Here is a 22617-nt window from a genome sequence, read left to right as displayed (position 1 = left end):
TTCCCACAATAAAATAAAATGAAAGGACCTTTAAAGAAACTGGATATGTTTTATTGGCTCTTACTGCAACACATCTCTTAGGTCTATTATTCAGAGACAAGCTTAAGTGAGGAGAGCATTGCTCTTTAATTTACTCAACGTTCTTAGGATTTAGTATTGCCAAAATATTTAGAAGTATTGCAAAATACAAAATATTTCCAGATTTTTGGTCCAGAAATATTGGTTGGGATTTTCCCAAGCCTTACGCAGGCAGCATGGTGAAAACGTTTCTTCTTGCTTTGGTTTCTTCCATCTTCTAGAGCAGGCGAAAAAAATTAACTGCCTTGGAAGGAAATACTCCCAGTCAAGAAAACAGCTAATATAAAGAATAGAGAAATTTTTCTTGAACCAGATAAATCAATTTAATGACTAGATGAAAGAAATACAGCTTCAAAGAGGCAGAATTAATTATTAGCAATAGCTCAGAAAAAGAAACTTATTGGATGGTATTCTGTGCAGCAAAAGTTTTATTTCAATGAGTTCAAATGTAGTTTGTTTTTATATTTTTATATCTTCCTTTTTGAAAATGAATTTTATTGTATATGCTTGATATGAAGGAAGACATTAAATTTAGAAAATAATAACTTTTGTCATACTGATTTCCTCACTCCTCACCCTTGTTTAGGGATTTTTGTTTGCTGCTTTGTAAATGGGAGAAAAAACTTGAGAGATGCTAGATGTCTTAAAGTTAGATAGCTTTATTTAAAACTGATAGTTGGTAATACTGAAAAAATAAAATTAATTTATAAATTTATAAATTTATGTTGTCTAATATACCAAAACAGATTGAGGTCATTTCTATAAGCCTTAATAAATAGCTTTCTAATGCTAAACTAACAAAGTGGCTTTAGATATTTTTTTAAATACTTTGAGATATAAAAGTTTTAGAATTTTTTAAAATAAACTTTTCCCAATGAATTAACTATGAAATTTACATTTCTGAATGGCTAATGAAATTAGGGAGACTTTTGATTTGAAAACCAGAAGAACAATTAATGCTTTGTATTTGCCTGGATCTGATGTCTTCTTTTTGTTTTACTCTTTTTTTTTTTTTTTTTCAGTGAAACCAGCAGTGTATGTAGCAGCAGTGACACAGGGCTCTTTACCAACGATGAAGGACGGCAAGGTAATCTTGATCCCAGCTTTAGGAAGATTCTGATGATTATAGAAGTGAGTCACTGAGAATATGGCATAGCTCTTTGAAGATTCTAAATCCATCTATAGCCGTGGTTCTCAAACTTTAAGGCATATAAGAGCCACCTGGGGAACTGTTAAAACTGCAAATTTTCAAACTCCTAGAAATCACATAGTTCTAGAGTTGTCCCTTGGAATTTGCATTTTCCATAAGCAACTGGGGTGATTTTTATACAGGTAGTTCAGACTTTGAGAATCATTGGTCCAGGGGGATTATAGTGTCAATGATGGGACTTTGGGAAGTTGCATTTTATTAGATATATAATTATTCTTATTTTCATATAGGAATAATTTATTTTGAAAACCTTATTTATAAACTAGAGGCCCGATGCACGAAATTAGTGCAAGAAGCTCAGCCCTCGCAGCTCCAGCTTCCGGACGATCAGCTGTCTGGTTTAATTAACATATTATACTTTTATTACTATAAATCTAATTAGCATATTATGCTTTTATTATTATAGATGTCCACAGTGTTCTGAATGAATATATTATAGAAAATATCTTCTTTCTAAAGTTTAGCATAGAACACTGAATAAGGCTAATATATGTTAATTCTTTATTTTTACTACCTAAGCAGTCATTTGAAACTTTGTTCTTATCCTGTACACTTCCTTAAGGCCATTCAAATTGTGTGCCAATTAGAATTTCATATAGCTCCCTTGGACTGATTTTCTTACTCTAAATCAGGAATTTGTAGATCTTTAAAGTCCCTTCTAGATCTGAAATCCAATGATTTTTCTCCAAGGGTTAAGTGATTGAAGGACAGAAATACAGTGGCTACATGTCTTGGTTGATACAGATGAGCTCTCTAGTAATTGAAGGAATCCTGTGACTGTGAGACTCGGAATCCTGATTTGGAGAGAGAGACCATGGAGGAGGTGGCTTCTCAGAGTAGTTATGGGCATGGATGGATTTGTTAAGCTTCCTACTATATGGAAGTTCTGAGTACATTTCTGTTCCATTCTAATGCTGAAGGAACTAGGTGTCATTTGAGATTGTGTGTGTGTATATTCCCTGGTAGGTTTTGCCAGGGCCTTTATTTTTTTTATCTCATACCAGGAAAGTGTGGTTGTCTGTCCATGAGTGACCTGGTGCATATTATTCAGAATTACTAATATTTTCTCTTTTTCTTTGCTTTTACTGCAATGCTATGAAGTATCATAATGCTTCTCTTAAAGGCTATGTTGTGTAATTATACAGAGGTGGAAGAGGGGTTGACCTATTGCAATAGATTAGGTTTTGGGCCTTCGGAAAACCTTTCCACTGATAAGAAGTCCTTGGTTTATCATGGAAGATTGTGGCCCCAGCTTTCTTCTTTGTCTTTCCCTCAACTTCACATATTCTGGTGATGTTTTAGATGCTTAAGAGTTCTCAGCACATAGTTATGTTATTTCCTGCTTCCATGTCTGTTTATGTTGGTCTCTGCCTGAAATCTCATCCTTACTTTTTCTTGAATGGCTGCTCATCCACCAAGACACAGTTCTCCTTTTGTCTTTCTGGGACATATTTGTGGACTACATCAATGGGTTTTCCCGCCTTCATGGGTTTGGCCAAGCTGTGGCATCAGCAGAAGAATGGAGGGAGAGAGAGAGGTGAATGAGATTGGGTGTAATAGTCAAGTTTTTATTATGATAATACTAACAACCCCAGAATTTCAGTGTTTTTTCACATTTATTTTTTACATTGGGACTGGGGTTTAGCTGAGGTTCAATTGATCTGGCTCAGTTGGTCTCCAGGCTTCACATTAGGTTTGTATCTATTCAGTGTATCTTTTTCTGGGTACTAAGCTAAAGAAGCAATGGCTCTATAACTTGTGGACTTCTCATGGCAGAGAACATGAATGCCAAATGACCAAGCTAGGCCATGCATGAATATTTAAAGCTTTTGCTTGAATACATTTGTTAATATTCTACCTAAAGCAAGTCTTATGACCAAGCCCAGTGCCTGTGGGTGGAGGAAGTGTGCTCTGCCTTAAGGGGAAGGCTCTGTAGAATCCCATGGCAAAAGGCATGGGTGTATTATTTATTCTATTAAAGGGAGGTGGAAGCAATAATGCTGTCTGCTACATTGGAGTATAGCTCTTCCTGGCTCCCTTTCTGTTGCATTGCTGGTTGGCCATGGTTATTTTCCTTTGCAGAAAGCCACCGCTCCTGTTGGGCAGCCTTTTCCTATAACCACAGTTTTCTCTGGGCTCTGATAGCCGTTCTTTCCCCTTGCTCCTTTTGGTCTAGTAATGTAAAGACTTCTCACTGTGCTGGCTCCAGAGTGCTTCACCATCCCTTACTGGTTTTTATTTTTTATTTTATTTATTTATTTTTAATACTGACTACACCTTTGTAAGTAGGCGCTTTATTAAAGTCTCAGTTACTCCATTTAAATGTACATGTGTTTCCTGAAGGGATTATGATGATACTCTCAGTGTAGGCACCATCTCTTAGAACCCTTCCTCTTTTCTTTTCTGGTACTTGTTGCTTTCTCACCACTTACCAAATCACATTTTTGTTTATAGATAGATACTTGTCTTTTTCCATTGAAGTTTTTCAAAGACAGGATTAAACAAAAATTTTTTGCAACTACAATAGGTAATACGTGGCCTGACATTTAGTGAGCTCTTAATAAATAATTATTGGGAAGCCCATTTGACAGGGAATATTCTCCTTTTCCTCCCTCAAACAGAACCCTATATAATAAAAACCTAATATCCAAATTGACCAAAACGGCTAAACCACTGGCGGAACGACCAGTTGCTATGCCATGCACTGACCACCAGAGGGCAGACACTCAATGCAGGAGCTTCTCCCTGGTGGTCAGTGCTCTCCCACAAGGGGATTGCCGCTCAGCCAGAAGCTGGGCTCACAGTAGGCAAGCGCAGTGGTGGTGGCAGAGCCTCTCCTGCTTCTGCTGCAGGTGGTGGTCAGGAGCGAGGGGTCCCAGACTGCAAGAGCCACGGACTGCTAGAGGGATGTCTGACTGCCGGAGATCAGGCCTAAGCATGCAGGCGGACATCCTCCGAGGGGTCCTGTATTGCAAGAGAATGCAGGCCGGGGTGAGGGGTAACCCTCCTCCCAGTGCATGAATTTCATGCACCGGGCCTCTAGTTGTACATAGAACCTCAAATTGTAAAACAGCTAAACTTATTTTGGTTAAAGCAGGGTCCTAAAGGATCTGATCCACTCAGCCTCTACCTTATTCTCGGGCAGCACTCTTGAGGAACTACTGCATCAGGCATCCTAGTGATCGCAGATTGAAGACTATGGATCTAGATGATCTCACAAGGTTGCTTCCAGTTCAGTGAGTCTCTTTTTTTTTTTTTTTTTAAGTATATTTTATTGATTTTTTTACAGAGAGGAAGGGAGAAGGATAGAGAGCTAGAAACATTGATGAGAGAATCATTAACCTGCTGCCTCCTGCACAACCCCTACCAGGGATGTGCCTGCAACCAATGTACATGCCCTTGATTGGGATCGAACCTGGGACCTTTCAGTCCACAGACTGATGCTCTATCCACTGAGCCAAACCGGTTTTGGCAAGTCTCTTTTCATGTTATCAAAAATCTTGAGTGAATGCTTGAGAACCAAAAACATGCCATGATAGTTTGCCATTTGTTATCAGCTGAGTACACTGTTTTACTAAATGGCCTAAGAAATGCTTATGAATAAGAAAGGAATTAATACGATGAAATGCAAATAAACTATTATTAACTAGAGGCCTCGTGCATGAAAAATTGTGCACTCAGGGCGGGAAGGGTTCCTCAGCCCTGCCTGCACCCTCTCGCAGTCCAGGAGCCCTCAGGGGATGTAAGACTAATGGCTTAGGCCCATTCTCCACAGGGAGTGAGCCTAAGCCAGTCTGGCCTCCCTCTGTGGGAGGCAACCAGTGGGCCGATCAGGGGACTGGGCTGGTGAATGGCCAGCCCTGCCCCCTTTGCCCTGCCATTGCTGCCACCCGTGGCCTTCCTCTGCAGGAGGCGACTGGGTGGATTGATCAGGGGACTGCGCTGGTCAGTTAATGATCATCCCCATGCCCCCCTATCCTACCCCGATCACATCTCCACCACTGCTGATTGCTGCCGCCCCCTCCCTCCTATTGCTGTCCCCACCCTTTGCCTGCTGGCACACGCCTTGGCTGGCCTGGCGCTGCTGCGCACCAGCCCCGACCCCCCTGACCAGTCGTTCCACTGTTTGGTCAATTTGCATATTATGCTTTTATTACATAGGATTTCTAATGTCTGTCTTTAATTCATCTATGTACATTATTTGATGAGGTGCTATAGGGGTTCTCAAATTGTGGTCCCTAGACAAGCTTAGTATCTCTAGGGAACTTGTTAGAAATGCAGTTTTGGTCCTGCCCAGAGCTGAATCAGAAACTATGTGAATATGATCCAGAAGTCTGTGTTTCAACAATCACTACTTGCCCTCTGATGAACATTAAAGGTTGAGAACCACTGCTTAAGAGAAACAGCTATTGGTGGTGTGTTTTTTTAAGAGAACACTTTGAGTAACTTCTTTAGTGGCAATATCTGCTGCTATTTACAACTATGCAGCTTTCATTTCCCCTTTAGTGATCTCCACAGTGATTTAAGAGTTATCATTATCCTCTGTGTTAGTAGCCCATGAATCTGCTACTTCATGTGATGGGCATGTCCCGAGAAGTTTCCCTGGGATCCAGTATACATTAAAGAATGAATGTATATTATGAACTCCTTAAATGTTCTTGCAATAATTTCCTTCATCCTTGCTATTTTGAAGGGAGTGGGGGGAAAAGGAGACATAAAGTTATCTATCTTAATCTTTGTTGGCAAGAATAAACTATTGGAAACTGAGAGGCCATTATTGTAGCCAGTAGAAAGATGTTTGAGCCAAAAACCTGAATATATGGATTTAGTCTTGCCTTTGTCATTATTGAAGCGCCTTGGGCAAATGAAATAACTTGACATAAACCTTGGGGGACTATATTATTTGTCTCTGGTTAGTTTTTTTTCCTGATAGCTTGGATTGCTGGTGTCGAGATGATTTTCTGTCCCATTAATGAGGTACCAAGGAAAAAACAAGGTATGGATGTACATTCTTTATTCGCCTATTATGAGAAATTCAGCTATAGCAAGAGATCCCTCAGAAACAGCTATAACAATTATATTTTATATAATATACATATATTTTAAATATAGTAATGTTACATGCAGTAAACATTACATTTCAAAAAAAAAGTTTAAAATATAAAGTATTTCCAAAACTGTCCTAATAGTATAATATCACAAAAGTTGTAGGAGATATTAAAAATCTGAAATAACAGAATTACTTCTACTATATTCTAAAATGTTTTATTTCTCTGGCTCTATTTTTGTTCATCAGTTAATGTTCATTGTATTCCACAAATGAGTGAGGTCATGTGATATTTATCTTTCTCTGATTGGCTTATTTTGCTTAGCATAATGCTCTGCAGGTCCATCCTTGCTGTTGCAAATGGTAAGAGTGCCTTCTTTTTCACAGCATAGCAGCATAGTATTTTCCATTGTGTAGGTATACCACAGTTTTTTAATCCAGTCATCTGCTGATGGGCACTTAGGCAGTTTCCAAATCTTAGCTATTGTAAGTTGTGCTGCTATGAGCATAGGGATGCATGTATCCTTTCTGATTGTTGTTTCTATTTCTTGGGATATATTTCTAGAAGTGGGAGTTCCATTTTTAATTTTTTGAGGAAACTCCATACTGTCTTCCACAGTGGCTGCACCGGTCTGGCAGTGTAAGAGGGTTCCTTTTTTTCCACATCCTTGCCAGCACTTGTCATATGTTGATTTGTTGATGATAGCCATTCTGACAGGTGTGAGATGATACCTTATTGTCGTTTTGAATCTTTTGGATGATTAGTGACTTTAACATGTTTTCATATGTCTCTTGGCCTTCTGTATGTCCTCTTTTGAAAAGTGTCTATTTAGGTCCTTTGCCCATTTTTTGATTGGATTGTTTATCTTTTGTTAAGTTGTATGAGTTTCCTGCAAATTTTGGAGATTAAACCCTTATAGGAAATAACATTGGCAAGTATGTTCTCTCATGCAGTGGGTTTTCTTATTGAGAAACAGATGACTTTGAATTGAGAAACATTTGTGGGCTTTGAATCTCCAAGTTCTTTTATGTCCCTGAGAATGGTAGGAGGCAGTTTATTTTTGTGGTAAAGGCTTTGGAGTTAGGCTTTGAGTTCAAATCCTGGCTTCATCATATACCATTTGAACTTGACTTCTTTGGACTTTAGTTGCTTCATTTGTAAGTTGGAGTTAGTGTAAGGTTTGAAGGAAATAACATATTTATAGATTTTTAGCATAGGTTGTGGTAGGTGTAAAGGCTCAGTAAGTGGCAGCTTTATTTTTGTACTATTAAAAGCATTCCAGTTTGGTATCCCAGTTTTCATTATAATATGGATCAAGAATAAGGATCAGAATAGTTTTTTGTACTTTGACTTTATTTAAAAGTATTCTTAAACCTATATCACTGAGAAATTATTCTCCCATTTGGTTTTTGACAGAGCATGTTAATATTCCAGCTTATGAAAATGATGTCTTTACTTTAGGGGATGATGAGCAGAGTGATTGGTTCTATGAAGGAGAGTGTGTTCCAGGATTCACTGTCCCTAATCTTCTGCCCAAGTGGACTCCTGATCATTGCTCTGAAGTAGAAAGAATGGATTCTGGATTGGATAAACTCTCAGACTCCACATTCCTTTTACCTTCTCGGCCAGCTCAAAGAGGTGAGTTCTGAGGAGACCAAAGTATACCTCCGCTTTTATGGTTCTCTTTGGGTAGAATCATCCCATGGTATGCATATTCCTTCCTTTAAGCATGTATTAACTATCTGAATTTTGGAGCTAATCCAGAGATTTTTGTAGAGGATTTAAGCGTAAGTCTTGAAGCTTGAGGTTCTCTTTATTCTTACCTAAGACAATCCTTTATTCTTACCTAAATCAATGTCCTGAAAGAAAGCGGGGCATTTCTTCAGCTTGCTGTTGCCATTTGTGTCAGTTTTAGGAAGGAGGAGAGGAGTGGAGGAGGAGAGAGAGATAGAAACATCAATGATGAGAGAGAATCATTGATCGGCTGCCTCCTACATGCCCCCTACAGGGGATCGAACTCACAATCTGACATGTGTCCTTGACTGGAATCGAATCCGGGACCTTACATTCCGCAGGCTGACGCTCTATCCACTGAGCCAAACTGGCTAGGGCACAGTAGCACTTTTTGAATGGATGATTTAAAAATATTCTTTAAATTTTAAAAATTCTCTTATTGTGGGCTTTATAGCACAAATACACATTCCTTCCCTTTGCTTTTCCTTCAGTGATGATGTAGCAAAGTAGAGTGGAAGGAGCTGGACAGGAAGAAGGAAAGGTGATAATACTGTCTGGGAGTGTCTGTCTAGCTCTGTGACTGACGGTCACCTCATTTCCTTGGGGTCTTAAGGTCATTTAAGATATTGATCAGTGATTCTCAACATTGAATAAAACGGTTTGAGAGGTTTCTTTTAGCTCTGTAAATTTATGATTGTAGAATTCTCAGTAGTTAATAATCAATTAGTCAGTTATCAAGTATTTTTTGAACATCTGTTGGTGATCAGAATGTCACTAAGCTGTAAACTCCTGTAGCATTTCATGATGAATGTGGTGGTTGAAAGGCTTTCTCAAAGAAATTGGTTCTTGATAAAGAGTACTCTCTGCCTGAGGAACATTGTTTGCTACCTTAATAATGTTTATCAAACATTTCCATGACCATGTCTAAAAGTTCTTTATAGACTAGTTGAAATAAACACAAATAAGCAAGAATCGGAAGAAGGAACTTTAAAAAATGGCCTGTAATCTCATATCCAGAGACTGTGCCATTGATAACATTTTGGTGTGGTTCTTCCAGTTGTCTTTTTCTATGTGTAAAACACATACAGCAGTCAGAAAAATGGGATTGGCTCATTCATGCTATTTTTACCATTATTTAATGAATTAGAATGGCTTTAAGTTAATAACTAGCATTTAACTTACAGTTATAAATTATTGTTAATGCCTCATATATTTGTCTAGTTGTTTTTTATTTTTTTTTAGTTTATTAGTACCTTCCATGTGCTATTTCATTTGGTTTCAAACATCACTATAAGATAGACCTGAGCAAGCAGATATCCCTCTTTTACAGATGAGGATGCCTAGGTCAAAGGTAAGTGGCATGCCTGAGATCATACTACTGGTGACAGAACATGGAGATAGTAAATCCTTGACAGATAGCCTGGTGATACTAGTTTAAGGGTCAGACTAGTAGATCCTGGATGAGAGGGACTCTCGTCTACTAGAAGCATGTCACTGCTAATGAATCTTCTACATTTAGTTACTGAGAACTGCCTTTTTTTGTTGTTGTTTTAGGGTACCATTCTCGCTTGAATCGTCTGCCTGGAGCTGCTCGATGTCTCAGAAAGGGGCGAAGGAGGCTTGTTGGGAAGGTGATGGCTCTTACTATTTACACGCTCAGTGGGAGGATAATATTCCTTTGGGGATTTGTGTACTCTCTTGATAATAAAAGGTGCTGCACATTATACCCTGGAATATTTTGCAAGTTCCTAAGAGTGAACGTTATGTAGGATATGGATGGATAAACACATAAAGGATGAAGTTTAATTCATATAGAACTTCTGACAAAGCAAATACTGTCATTATGACAATATCTGTTGCCTATAAATCTACAGGCCAGATCTTTCTCTATTCTGTTTTTTTTAAATTTATATGATTATTATGTAAGTTAAAACACTTGATATTTTTATGACTCCTCCTGAATTCATGGGTGCTTCTTTTGTCCTACCTTTAGTCTTTAAAATTCATTACAAAGACAAAACTTGGAAAGAAATTTTCAAATTTCAAAACCACCTCACTGTCCATGAGGAAGGAATATCTGCTTACTCAGGTCTGCCTTTTCCAGTGATTGTGCTCGGCACTTACTTCATTTAATCCCCCCAACAACCTTGAAAAAAGGTGCTATTCTTCTTTAGCAGGTAAAAAAAACTTGGGTTCAAAGATGTTCAGTAACGTCTGGTGTTATCCAGGTAGAAGTGGCCGAGTAGAGAGCTGAACCCAGGTCTACTTCTCTTTTTTAATTAAATTAAAAAATTTTTTTTCACGTTAGCTTTGAGATTGAATATAGGTTAAGATTGGGGCTCATAGTCAGAGAAGATGGTGGCGGGCAAAGAGTAAGAAAGAGAGTGGCACTTTAAAGCATTAATTAGTTGGTTTACTCAGTAAGCATTTAGAATGCCTATGTGGCAGGCTCTGTGCCAACTTGGTTATGTATAGTAGTCAGAGCCACAGTCTGGCTTACCTCAGAGAGTTATTATCTTATAATTTAATCAGGGAATTATTTTTTGAAGTTTTATTAGTAGTCATTCAAAATGAGGCTAATTTTTATTATATGTATTCATCGATGAGAATCCAGATGAACTTAGATTCTTTTTATCTTTAAATTCACTTTCAAATGTTTAATTAGAAAGACATTTGATTATTGAAAGAACGATGCCTTTTTTTGGGTCGCTCATTTTCCCGACACTAAAAGGCTGCCTGTTATTCTGAGTGACTATTCTTGACAGCTAGCAGGGTATAAGTGAGTACATGGGGATGGAAGGAAACAGGAGGTTGGCAGTGGGAAGCAGAGGGATGGTTTGATTTTTTTTCTCTTTATTAGTTAAGTTTGACAACAGTTTTTTCCTACTGCCTACCTTATTTTGTTTCAGATCCTATAAAAATAAGAGCCTTTCACTTCCATGGAAGTAAATCAGAACAACTTGAAGGCTTCCTTTAGTTTGCCTGGAAGAAAACTAGAGCCTTTTGGATGTCTCTAAGGATTGCAAATGAATAGAATAATATTTACTTGTTTAATTCATCTTCATCACCTTAAAGGGATATTTGTCATTTCTACTAGAGGTCACTATTCTGCCTCCCTTCCCCCCCCCCCCATGCCTCTAATTTTTTTCTAAATTGTAATCATAAATAATGAGTTTCATTCACAGCTCCCTGCTAGCGAGCTGCTAATTACGCAAAGTACTGCTTGTAATTTACACAGTAATAAACTGTAAATTTAAACATTACGGCACTTTAAGTTAATAATTTTTTTGCTGTAACAAATAGCTCATTTTTCACTTATCTTTTCCCTTGGCCCCACTACCATGGCTGTGTCTGTGACCAGGAGGCACAAGTATAGGGATGACGAGTATGAATACAGTATGTGAAACCTTTTCATTTACCTCCACTCCTGCCCAAAATCTGACCTCAAATTGATTTTTTATTAGTTCTGCTAAAATGTGTATCCTGATATTTAGGCTAATTATGCACATAGATGAATACAGATAATATTTGTCCAGAAACAAATGCATTTGAGTAGCAGGCTTGACATTCTTGACAAGCATGCCTTGTGACTTACACTCATCTTAACACTCATATTTGTGTAACTCTTATTTATACACTGCTGTGTGCTTCCCCACAGTGATAGATACTCATTGTAAACTAGAGGCCCGTTGCATGAAGATTCATGCAATAGGCCTTCCTTCCCTGGCTGCCAGCACCAGTTTTCCTCTGGCACCAGGGACCCAGGCCTTCGCTCTGGCCGCAGCGGAGAAGCCAAGCCTAGAGCCTTCTTCTCTCTGGATGCAGTGGAGAATCCAAGCCCTTTAGTCTTCAGTATGCACACCCATGTATGCAAATTAACCTGCCATCTTTGTTGGGCTAATTTGCATACTCTGGTTGGTGGGTGCATCCGATGTACAACCAATTTGCATATTTCTCTATTATTAGTGTTGATATGCTCACGTTAAATGAAGGGTGAGTGCCTTCTGCCATTTTCCAGTTTTTTAGAGATGATGAGGTTTTGAATTGCTTGTAGTGTTAGGGTAATATTTCATGTTGCAAACTCAAACCCCAAATTTAGAAAACAATTTATGCAAACTTCTATTTCTTGTTTTAAGAGATGACATTTAACAGACAAAATACAGGTGACAGTTTTTGTAAGTTGCAAAAATTCTTTGCTATGTATATACATTTACTTACCGTAGTAGATATTTAACCCTTTGCACTCCGAACCATTCTGGACATTGGCTACCAGCTACTCGATGCTAATGGCGGAAACGTGCGTTGAATTAACTCAATTCCCCGTAATCACTAATAAACTGCAATGTCCCCTGAGAGGGGACATCCGAGTGATATGCTAGAATTCCGATGTCCCCTGAGAGGGGACAGCGGAGTGCAAAGGGTTAAGTGTTACTAGTGAGGACTCTGTAAATGGATGTTCTGCTGGTCTGTTAAAAATGAGCTGCTGTTGGATTTTTTTAAAAAGTGTTTTTATTTCTATATACTTGAATACCTCCAGGAGATATTACTATTATAAAATACTATATATAGTAAACAATGTTTATAACAACTGTGCTGTGCCAGCATGGGCAAGGGTGAACCTGAGGAGGGGCAGTGAAGGCTTGAAGAAAAGACAGGAGAATCCAGCTGGGTCTTTTGTGAGGACACAGCCTGCAAGATGATGCTTTATTTTATAGACAGCTTAAAACAAGGGTAGATTAACATGTAGACAAATGTTCGTTTTGGTGACACTCGCTGCACCTCCCAAAGTCCATTATCTACTTAGGAAGGAATTGGGGAAGGCTACAAGGTCAGGCTTAATTGTGCTAGGAGAGCTCTGCTTTCGAGGCTGGGACTTGTTTGTGGCCCTGCTACAGGTCAGCTTGACCATAGAGCTGCTCCCTACAAACAACTTTTTTGAAAGACTAAAGAAAAGTAAGTCTAGGGTAACATGAAATACTTATTTTAAAAACTGATTTTTAGAGAGAGGGGAAGGGAGGTGGAGAAAGAGGTTGGTTGCCTCTGCACACACCCCAACTGGGCTGGGATTGAACCACGGATACTGGTAAATGCCCTGACTGGAAATTGAACTGCGACCTTCCAGTGCTTGGGATACTCCAACCAACTGAGCCACACTGGCCTTTTGAACATGAAATACTTTTAAGTTAGATTCTCATAAAAAGAAATATACTTGCCGAAACCGGTTTGGCTCAGTGGATAGAGCGTCGGTCTGCGGACTGAAAGGTCCCAGGTTCCATTCCAGCCATGTACAATACATTGATTGCAGGCACATCCCCAGTGTGGGGAAGGAGTGCAGGAGGCAGCTGGTCAATGTTTCTCATCGATGTTTCTAGCTCTTCCTTCCTCTTAGTAAAAAATCAATAAAATATAATAAAAAAATATATATATTTGCTGTTAGGTTTTAAGATTGACATTTGAATACATGTGCCTTTGAAGTTGCTGGCACATTTATGGGAAAGTGTGAGCTTGATGACAGGTTTGCTTTATATATTTGTTTCTGTGGTTAGATGACACTTATCTTCCTTGTCTTTTCAGGAGACCAGCATAAGTACTTTGGGTACTGAGCGGATAGGCCACATCATTAGTGACTCCCGGCAGAAAGAGTAAGTGCTTATGTATTTACTGGATATTCCAATCTGTTTCTTGGAGAAGGAAGAAGTAGAAAGTTTTATAAAGAAACCTAGAAATCTGACTTCAGAGCTGAAAAAGAAGATTTTTTTTTTTAACTATATTTTTATTTATTTTAGAGAGGAATGGAGAGGGGGAGAGAGAAACAGCAATGAAGAGAGAGAATCATTGACCAGCTGCCTGCACGCCCCCTTTTAGGGATCGAACCCACAACCCAGGCCTGTGCCTTTGACTGAATCCAACCTGGAACCCTTCAGTTCACAGGTCAACGCTCTATCCACTGAGCCAAACCAGCTAGGGCCTGAAAGAAGAGATCTTAAAGTCAATATGGGTAATGCTCTAAACCAGGCGTCTTCAAACTACGGCCTGCGGGCCACATGCGGCCCACCAGGTTTTTTGGGCAGTGAACGCAGCCGAGGTGTTACAGTAGGAATTAGTAGTTCATATAGTCCAGCCCTCCAGCTCTCTGAGGGACCGTGATCTGGCCCCCACTTTAAAAAGTTTGAGGACGCCTGCTCTAAACCTATGAGAGTTACTATTTTTTTCCTTTCTAGACTAGTTTTTATTTCTTTGCTTTTTTATATCTATAGGTGCTGCATTTTAAAAATAGCCTCCAGTGAAAATGCTACATTTTATTTATTTATTTATTAAAAAATTTTTTTTTAAATATATTTTTATTGATTTTGTACAGAGAGGAAGGGAGAGAGATAGTTAGAAACATCGATGAGAGAGAGTCATCGATCAGCTGCCTCTTGCACACCCCTATTGGAGATATGCCCGCAACCAAGGTACATGCCCTTGACCGGAATCGAACCCGGGACCCTTCAGTCCCCAGGCCGACGCTCTATCCATTGAGCCAAACTGGTCTCGGCAAGATGCTACATTTTAAACTAATTTTTCTGTCTTAAACTTGTTTCTGTTCAAAATGGGTGATTGCTTCTACATTTGCTTATATTCCCTTCTCATTTTTAGACCTCTATATAGAGAAATTTTTTTTTTGTCCTAACTACTGTGATAAATACAACTAAAAAGCCCGTGTGTAGCTATGGAATAGTTATTCCATCCCTTCTTGTGACAGCCTGGTCCTCTAACATGATTGGCTCTTTGATGTCTCCTGAACAGGTCATGGTCAGTACTCGGTAATGATCTATACCTATCTAGACTGGGTGAACTTTTAATGTACAAAATAGACAAAATGTGCATGTAGTTTATGCCCTTGTTGAATTGAAGACCCTGTTGTCACTGCACAGCTGAGAGCATTGTTTTCACAGTCTAATCAGAGGTTTCTTTATAGAGTGTGCAGTCTTTTACATTCCATTACAAGGCTTTTTCCTTTGAAGAGTTATTTTCTGCAAAAAGTTCAGACACATTAACATCTCTATTCTTTTTTTTTTTTTTTTTTTAATATATTTTATTGATTTTTTGACAGAGAGGAAGGGAGAAGGATAGAGAATTAGAAACATCGCTGAAAGAGAGAAACATCAATCAGCTGCCTCCTGCACACTCTCCACTGGGTATGTGCCCACAACCAAGGTACATGCCCTTGACCGGAATCAAACCTGGAACCCTTGAGTCTGCAGCCCAGTGCTTTATCCACTGACCCAAACTGGTTAGGGCACATCTCTTTTCTTTTTTCCTCAAATTCATTCTTTTCCCATTTCTGTCTTTGTCTTTTCTTCATTATGCCAACATCCTTTTATTTTCTCCCTCGCTCTGTAATTTTCCTACCACTTCTTTTATGTTTTCTTCACTGTTATTCTCTCCCTCTCTCTAGTGTCTGGTTACCTTCAGTTGGGAAAAGGGAACGAAATCAGGTAAGGTCTTTTCTTTGTTGTTTCTATTTTACACTTAATTTTCTTTTCTTTAGAAAGAATAAAGTGTTGGCTTCTGATTTTCCTTCTCTTTCTGCTTGTGCACATGAGGTAAGGTTCTCCTATGTTGTTCTCATTTTTTTGGAGGACTGTTGCCCAAGAATAGGTACTCACTGATAAGACCTATAGCTACTTGTTAAGTTCAGTTGTAATCTTTAGTTTATTACTTGTAACACATATTTCAAAGGAATCCCATTTTTATTTTAGTTCAAAACTTTGCAGTAAGAAATCAGAATGAACCTCATCTGCTTATTGTTTAGTTAAGCAGTAGACTCTTAGGCTGAGAAGCCTACACATATTAAACAGAAGAAGGTAGAGCTGTTTTGAGTGAAATGGGGTTGAGGACTTAGAGCCTTGCCCTCTTAGACTTGTCCCTAGCTATCCACTGAGGGAGCCCTTGACACATCTAGCTCTTTGTTTTAGGGGTCATAATTTAAAAACTATTGATAGTTCCTTTATGTTTGAAGCTTTTGATTTTGGAAGAGAGTTTGCTTTATCTTGGTGATTAGTTATAAAATAATGTAATCATTATATCAAACTTGTTATTTCATAGAACTAGAGTAAAGACAATGCTGAATAATAATAATTGATATAAAAAATATTAAATAGTGCAGGTGGTGGCCAAGTATGGAAAAAGTCATTAAGGTCGTATGTGAAAGACTTTAGTTTGGGGAACTCCAAGCTAGAATGCTCATCCTGGTTGCATCTGAGGATCTAAAGGCAGACGGGATCTTTGGGGATGTACTATTTACAGATGAGGTTTAATCTGTTTGTCCCAAGTCATAGAGCTCATAGAATCATGAAACCTCTGACACAGAGAACAGTTCCATAGTTTGTATTCTCTTAAGTTCTTTTGTAATGACCATTTGGAGTTCTTTCAGTCTTTAGTTCTGAAATTTTGGTTATTGTGGAAAAAGTCCAAAGAAAGTAGAAAAGATAAAGTAAGGTACTTTTGTGTGTAGTGTCCCATTCGATCCTTGCAACAACTTTTTGAGGTCCATAGATGTTTTATAGATGATAAACTGAAATCCTATGTAATAAAAGCCTAATATGCAAGTCGACTAAACGGCAGAACGACCGGTCACTATGATGTTCACTGACCACCAGAGGGCAGATACTCAGTGCAAGATCTGCCGCCAGTCACAGAGACCAGTAGCAGTGGCAGGGGGCCGGGCTGGCGAGTTGGTGACACCAGGCCAGCCAAGGCAGGTGTCAGTAGGGGCTCCCTGATTGCCCTGCTAGTCACCCCGCAGATCGGCCCTGATTGCTGGCCAGATCTAGGGACCCTGCCTGTGCATGAATTTCATGCACTGGTCCCCCTGGTTACTTTATAAACTGTGAAAGCAATATTTCATTCAGCCCTCATAAAAGTCCTTTACAATAGGTAAGACAGAAAGCAGTACTTTCATTTCCCAGGTGAGGATAGTAAAGTTTAAAGTGATTATGCAGTTTTTAATACATGACAGTTCAGTTGGTAGACTGGAACTAAACATTCATTATTCTAATTTTTAATGTAGTTCTGTTTACACTATGATGCTGGTATGTGCTAACCAGTTATTTGCTAGGATAAGGAAATGAAAAGGTAATTTTATGCTAGTTTTCTTAGCCCCAACGGGATGATAATCAACAGAAGTAAGTTTCCGTTATGTCAGTTATAAAGTACAGTCGACCCTTGAACAACATTCATTTGAACTGTGCAGGTTGTCTTATACACAAATTAAAAATATACTGAAGTATATTTTCTTTTTTTTATGATTTTCTGAGTAACTTTTTTTTCTTAGCCTTCTTACAGGAATATAGTGTATAATACACAGAGCATATAAACTATATGTTAACAGACTGTTTATATTATCAGCAAGTCTTCTGGAAAACAGTAGGCTGTTAGTAGTTAAGTTTTTAGGAAGTCAGAAGTATACGTGAATATTCAAGGGTCCACTGTACTGTCCTCTGCTATTTAAGTGATTATTGCTTATCAGAAGTTTTTGAAAAAGAATAGTTTTTGGGGGTGGTAGATGAGGTGTGCTAGGGTACATACACTGTTGGATGTTCAAAACCTTACTTAAGGGTGTCTGTGGGACAGCAAAGGAGTTGAACGGTAAAAGCGAAAAAGTAATCAAGTATCAGGTTACTCTTTCTAATTCTGTCTGTTTCATAAATGCTTTACTAAAATAACTTTATTCATTATTGCAGTTTAATCCCCTCTCTCCGCTTTACTCCCTGGATGTTCTCGCTGACGCTTCTCACCGACGGTGTTCACCTGCACACTGCTCTGCCAGGTAATTGTCTTCTTGCGACTGTTTCTTCCAGACAATGCCATTTTTCTTTTTACAATACCTTTTAAATTATAAAATGTGTTTGTGTATAGTGTCTTTACAACAACCTTTTGAGGTCAATGTTTTCAGATGCAGAAACTGAGGCAAAGTAGCAAGGTATTTCTCTATGGTCATGTGACCAGTATGTGATTTAAGTTTCAACTTTGACCTAGTTTTCTGGCTCATATTTCATATTTCTTCTACAAGCCCCATCTTCAGAGACATTATTAATGATCCTTGCCATGACCTGCAAAATTATGCATAATCTGACTTCTGCCTGTATATCCAAACCCCTTTCATAAACTTCTTCCATCTCCACTGGGGGAGGGATCCAGCTGCACCAGGGAGCACCATTTTGTTTTTCAAAAGTAGCAACCCTTTCCTGCCTCTGAACCTTCACACGTGCTCTCTTTACTTGGACTATGGTCTTATAGCAGTTCCCCGGATTGGCTTTTTCTCATTTCAGCCTCCTCAGGGGGAACCGCTCAGACCATCCTGTTTAAAGGGGCCACCTCTACCACTCGCTTATTATCTGTTTCTTTTCTTTTCTTTTTTTTTTTTTTGAGCTTTAACATTGTCTAAAATGACTTTGTTTATTGGGCTTCCCCCACCCCCAACTATACTATAAACTTCAAAGTGCAAGGGACCTTGTCTTGTTTCCTGATATATCCCCAGCATCTAATGCTGTGTCTAGCACTTACTAGGCATTTAGTATACATTTGTCAGAATGAATCCTGAGCCCACATAGCAGAATGAATTTAGCGCCTCTCAATATAAATTCTCTTAAGTTGTGTGACATGGAAAGTAAATATGGTTTTTATTGTAGCATCTGCCAGCAGGACTATTGTGTACAAAAGAGCAGTTAATAGGCTGAACCAAAGGACTTTTTCTGTTTATAGTAGTACAGTGAATTTCTTTCCAAGGTTCTGATGATTTTCCCCCCTAATATGTTCTTAAACGGATGTGTTTAGAGTGCACAAAGAAGTTATTCTTTCATGGATATAAGTAGAACTTCCACTGTGGGCTATAACAAACTCTGTATCATAAACTGCTGCCAGACCTTCTAGGAGAAGTAGTATTTAAATGGGGAAAGTCTTTTGAAAAGAGAGACCATCACAAATGGTGTTACTAGGAAAGTGGAAAATTGTGGGATGTTGATAAACTACTATATGGCCTTTTCTTCAGTAGATTGCAATTTATTCATCATTCATTCATTCATTCATTCAACATTTGCTGACACCCTACTACGTGGCAGGGTCTTTGTTGAGGTAATACCTTAAGGAGCTCCTATTGTCGTGGGAAAGCCAGGTGTGGAAATTGACAATTGCAATATGGAGTAATAAGTGCATACAGGTTTGCACGACATTGATATGAAGCACAGAGGAGGGGCTTTCTAGCTTAGAGGCTCAGGGAGGTTTTCTTAGAGGAGGTTTGTGCAAGCTATCTTGGAGACACAAAATTTCAATCCCTAAGTAAGCAATCCTCAAGCTTTTGTCTTAATACCAAATGAAATAATGGCCTTGTATACTTTTTTGGTAAGACTATAAGAAGCACTGCATCATGTCAGATGCTGAAAGTGGATTATTAGCCTTCTTTCCTTTACCTCTGCTACCTTGAGCTGTGCTGTGCTCAATATCCATGCTTTTATCAGGTTTGCTGTTGCCTTTAAAACCTTATCCCCTTGGAGTGAGTGTCAATTTCTTGTATTTTTATGTTTTTCATTATCCATATCATTATTTTCATTCTCTTGCTGGCAGTGCTTGTAGCTAGATTTGGAAGTATAATGAAGTCTAGGTTTGCTTTTGGGGCACTCAGCTCCAGGGAAATGTTGCTTATTGCTCTCCACCCTGCCTAAAAGCAAGGGGAGAGAATATGGACAATTACAGCTCATAGCTTGTCCTTCTAGACATCATTTCTAGGGTAGTGGATACAAAGTGAGTTCTTTGGGAGAAGGGGAAGGCAAAGTGTTTACATTTACATTTATTTATTTTCTTATCCTTAATTCTTTTTATTAAATCGTTCATATGTAGTCTAGCGGCACATAATTGTCCTCTTACAGCTATTTCTTTTTTTTTTTTTTTTTTTTTTTGTTAAATGAAAATAAAGGAAATTTATTACCTGTATATGGTACGGTAGTACGGTAGTTGTCAACACAAACCAGACAAACTGAGAATCGTACTGTATCAAGAATTTACTCATTTATTCAAGGACAATCATGTCAGTCTTCTGGAACATCATCATAACAATCCAATTCCTGAATTTCCTGGTGAATTTATTGTGACTCCATTTCTCTCAGAATCAGTGGGTCTTACAGCTATTTCTTGCATGCAGTGTCATATATTACATATATATGGTGGGTTCGTTCAAACTTTTTACAAATGAGGTGCACTAAAGTTTGGTGACCACTAATCTATGGGAATGATCAGCACAAGTGATCTCTATGCAGTGTTCAGAATCTGTGGATGGTGAGACACTGAGCTCCTGGGGCTCCCTCTCCTGCCTTTGGAATAGTGGGGTTCCTGCTGGCAAGGGCTCATAAAGAAGAAGCAGTCTAGTTTCATGTGACTGAGGGATGAGAGTGGGTTCAGAACTGGATGGTGGGATTTGTGAAAAGTGGACGACTTAACAAAGCTTGTCACCTAGAAAGGGGAATGTTAAAAGAGTGGCGGTAGGGAAGAGGCAGGTGAATGACGGGATAGAAAACTGTTTCTAATGGAAATTTTATCTTTTTCTTGTTCCATTTTATCTGTAGTAGGAAAAATTTCTTTCAAAGCATCTGGGCAGCCCTGGGAATTTCACACCCATCATTAGAACGATTTGTGTGTGTGTGGTGACTATGTTATCATTAGTGGTATAATTTTATTTGGCGGAGAGAGAAGTGTTTCCTGTTTTATCACAGCTTTCCCTGAGGAGGGCTGGTGTATTAATTTGCTGTATTGCCTCCTGGCTGTTCCCAGGCTGTTTTTCCTCTTCATCATGGAATTTTTAATGGCCCTAGTGCCTCTCGGGAAGCATGTGAGGAAGAGTTCCTCAGGGAGTGCTTTTCTTTTTTCACATGCCTATAATTACTCTCCTTTAAGAGCACAAAGAGTTTGATAACCGTGTCTGAACTGTGAAGGTTTCCTCCGCCTGGTTATTGAGCTGAGGCTCTTTCCTGCCTGGACTTGGCCAATTCCGCAGTCCTCCACACTCTACTGCAGAGAGTGAGGAGCCTTTACCCACCTCCTCTCTGCCGCATCCTAAGACAGCTCTGGTTTTCAGCAGGAGGCCTGGAGGCCGCTTGGGGGCTATGAGTGACTTTCTTGTTTAGTATTTCATTGCTATAAACAAAGAAATAATGAGACCGAGATTTTTAAGAGGTCATTTTATTGATGTTTCATTTTAATACAGCCCAGATGGCAGGCACAATGGATGGGGGGGAAGAGTCTTTGTGGAGGTTGTGCCACCTTATAGATTTGTGGGATAAGAGGTTTTCAGAAATACCACTTTAGGAATACTTAATTTGGTGGTTTTCAAATCTGGCTGCACTTTTGAATCACCTGAGAACCTTTAAAAAAAAATATCCACGCTGGGTCCCACTTCCCATGATTATGACTTAATTGGCCTGGGATGAGTCCCAGGCACTGGCATTATTTTAAAGCTCCCTGTGACTCTGATATGCTGCCAGGGTTAAGAACTATTGCCCTAGATGCATATGGTTTTATGAGTGGTGCTTTGTAATTTGCTTAACGGGAAATCTCATAATTGGCATGAGCTCTGTGCTTTGATATTGTGAGCATGATTTTTTGTGGGAGGTAGAACACGGGACATCTCTTAGCTTTAAGAACTTCTGTCAGTGAGAAGAGTGTTAGGGGTTAGCTCGGTGCTTTGCACGCAGTGATTAACATGTGGGAGGAGTTGCTGGGTGGGGTTATGGATGAAATTCTTAAACCAGATGTTTAGGTTTGGTTATTTAGGTTGCTAGTATTGGACTGTTACTATTAAAATAGTTTATACTTGGTGCTGGTGTTAAGAATTGCTGCTGCTCCAGCAGATGGTGTGATTGGTGTTCTGGTAGAGGCAGTAGTATTGCTGTCAGGAACTCAGAGAATAGTAATAAGGAGCTAGTGCTGTAGGCAGCTTTTCCCAAAATGACAGTTATTGATTATCCAGGATAGCTTTTTTACCATTATTGCCTTAGAAAACCCAAACTGGAGCTTACCAGCTGCTATATCTCTCTGCATGATGCACAAGTCACCAGTTACAGTTTTTGAATGTCACATGGCAGCTGTGGGTTTTGTTTTCCTTGCGTTTTGGTAATGCATCACCATTTCCATTTATTTCTTGTGAAGCTCTCAGTCTCATATTAGTGGATACTAAACCCAGGTAAGACTCTTGGCTTTACCTGGGCAAATGACTTGACCTTACCATACCTCAATTTCCTCATCTGTAAAATAGAATATCAATATTTGTTGGTCTAGTGATCAAAATGAAATGTATATTTGAATATTTCATATACTAGTAGCTAATATTATTTTTGTTATATAGTTACTACCTTACCTTGTCCTTAGGATAATTAAAGTTTTACAAACTGAGTTGGCTTCCAGAAGCTGTTCACTAATGAGATGTGTACAGATTCTTGAGGTGCTTAAATGGCCTCAAATGGACTATAAGAGGAGGCATTTGGACTGTATATGGGTATAAAAGAGAGACCTTCC

General features: G+C 38.9%; 1 protein-coding gene across 9 annotated transcripts in view; it reads left to right on the top strand.

The window, feature by feature from the left end:
* The window catches only part of GPATCH2L (G-patch domain containing 2 like), a 55302-nt gene that overhangs the window by 16357 nt on the left and 16328 nt on the right, over positions 1–22617 (top strand). For 4 of the 9 annotated variants that reach the window (XM_036430668.2, XM_036430675.2, XM_045578431.1 and 1 more), the window contains exons 3-8: positions 1101–1165; positions 7798–7974; positions 9625–9701; positions 13645–13712; positions 15605–15659; positions 17799–17884. In XM_036430668.2, coding sequence (XP_036286561.1) covers positions 1101–1165; positions 7798–7974; positions 9625–9701; positions 13645–13712; positions 15605–15659; positions 17799–17884 — 528 coding nt within the window. Of the gene's footprint in view, positions 1–1100; positions 1166–7797; positions 7975–9624; positions 9702–13644; positions 13713–15511; positions 15552–15604; positions 15660–17798; positions 17885–22617 lie in introns of all 9 variants that reach the window. The other 5 variants (XR_006740975.1, XR_006740976.1, XM_045578429.1 and 2 more) reach the window with 2 other exon arrangements.

This window comes from Pipistrellus kuhlii, unplaced genomic scaffold (genome assembly GCF_014108245.1).
Source record: "Pipistrellus kuhlii isolate mPipKuh1 unplaced genomic scaffold, mPipKuh1.p scaffold_m20_p_1, whole genome shotgun sequence".
Classification (NCBI taxonomy): Eukaryota; Metazoa; Chordata; class Mammalia; order Chiroptera; family Vespertilionidae; genus Pipistrellus; species Pipistrellus kuhlii.
This window is presented reverse-complemented; position numbering and strand designations above follow the sequence as displayed.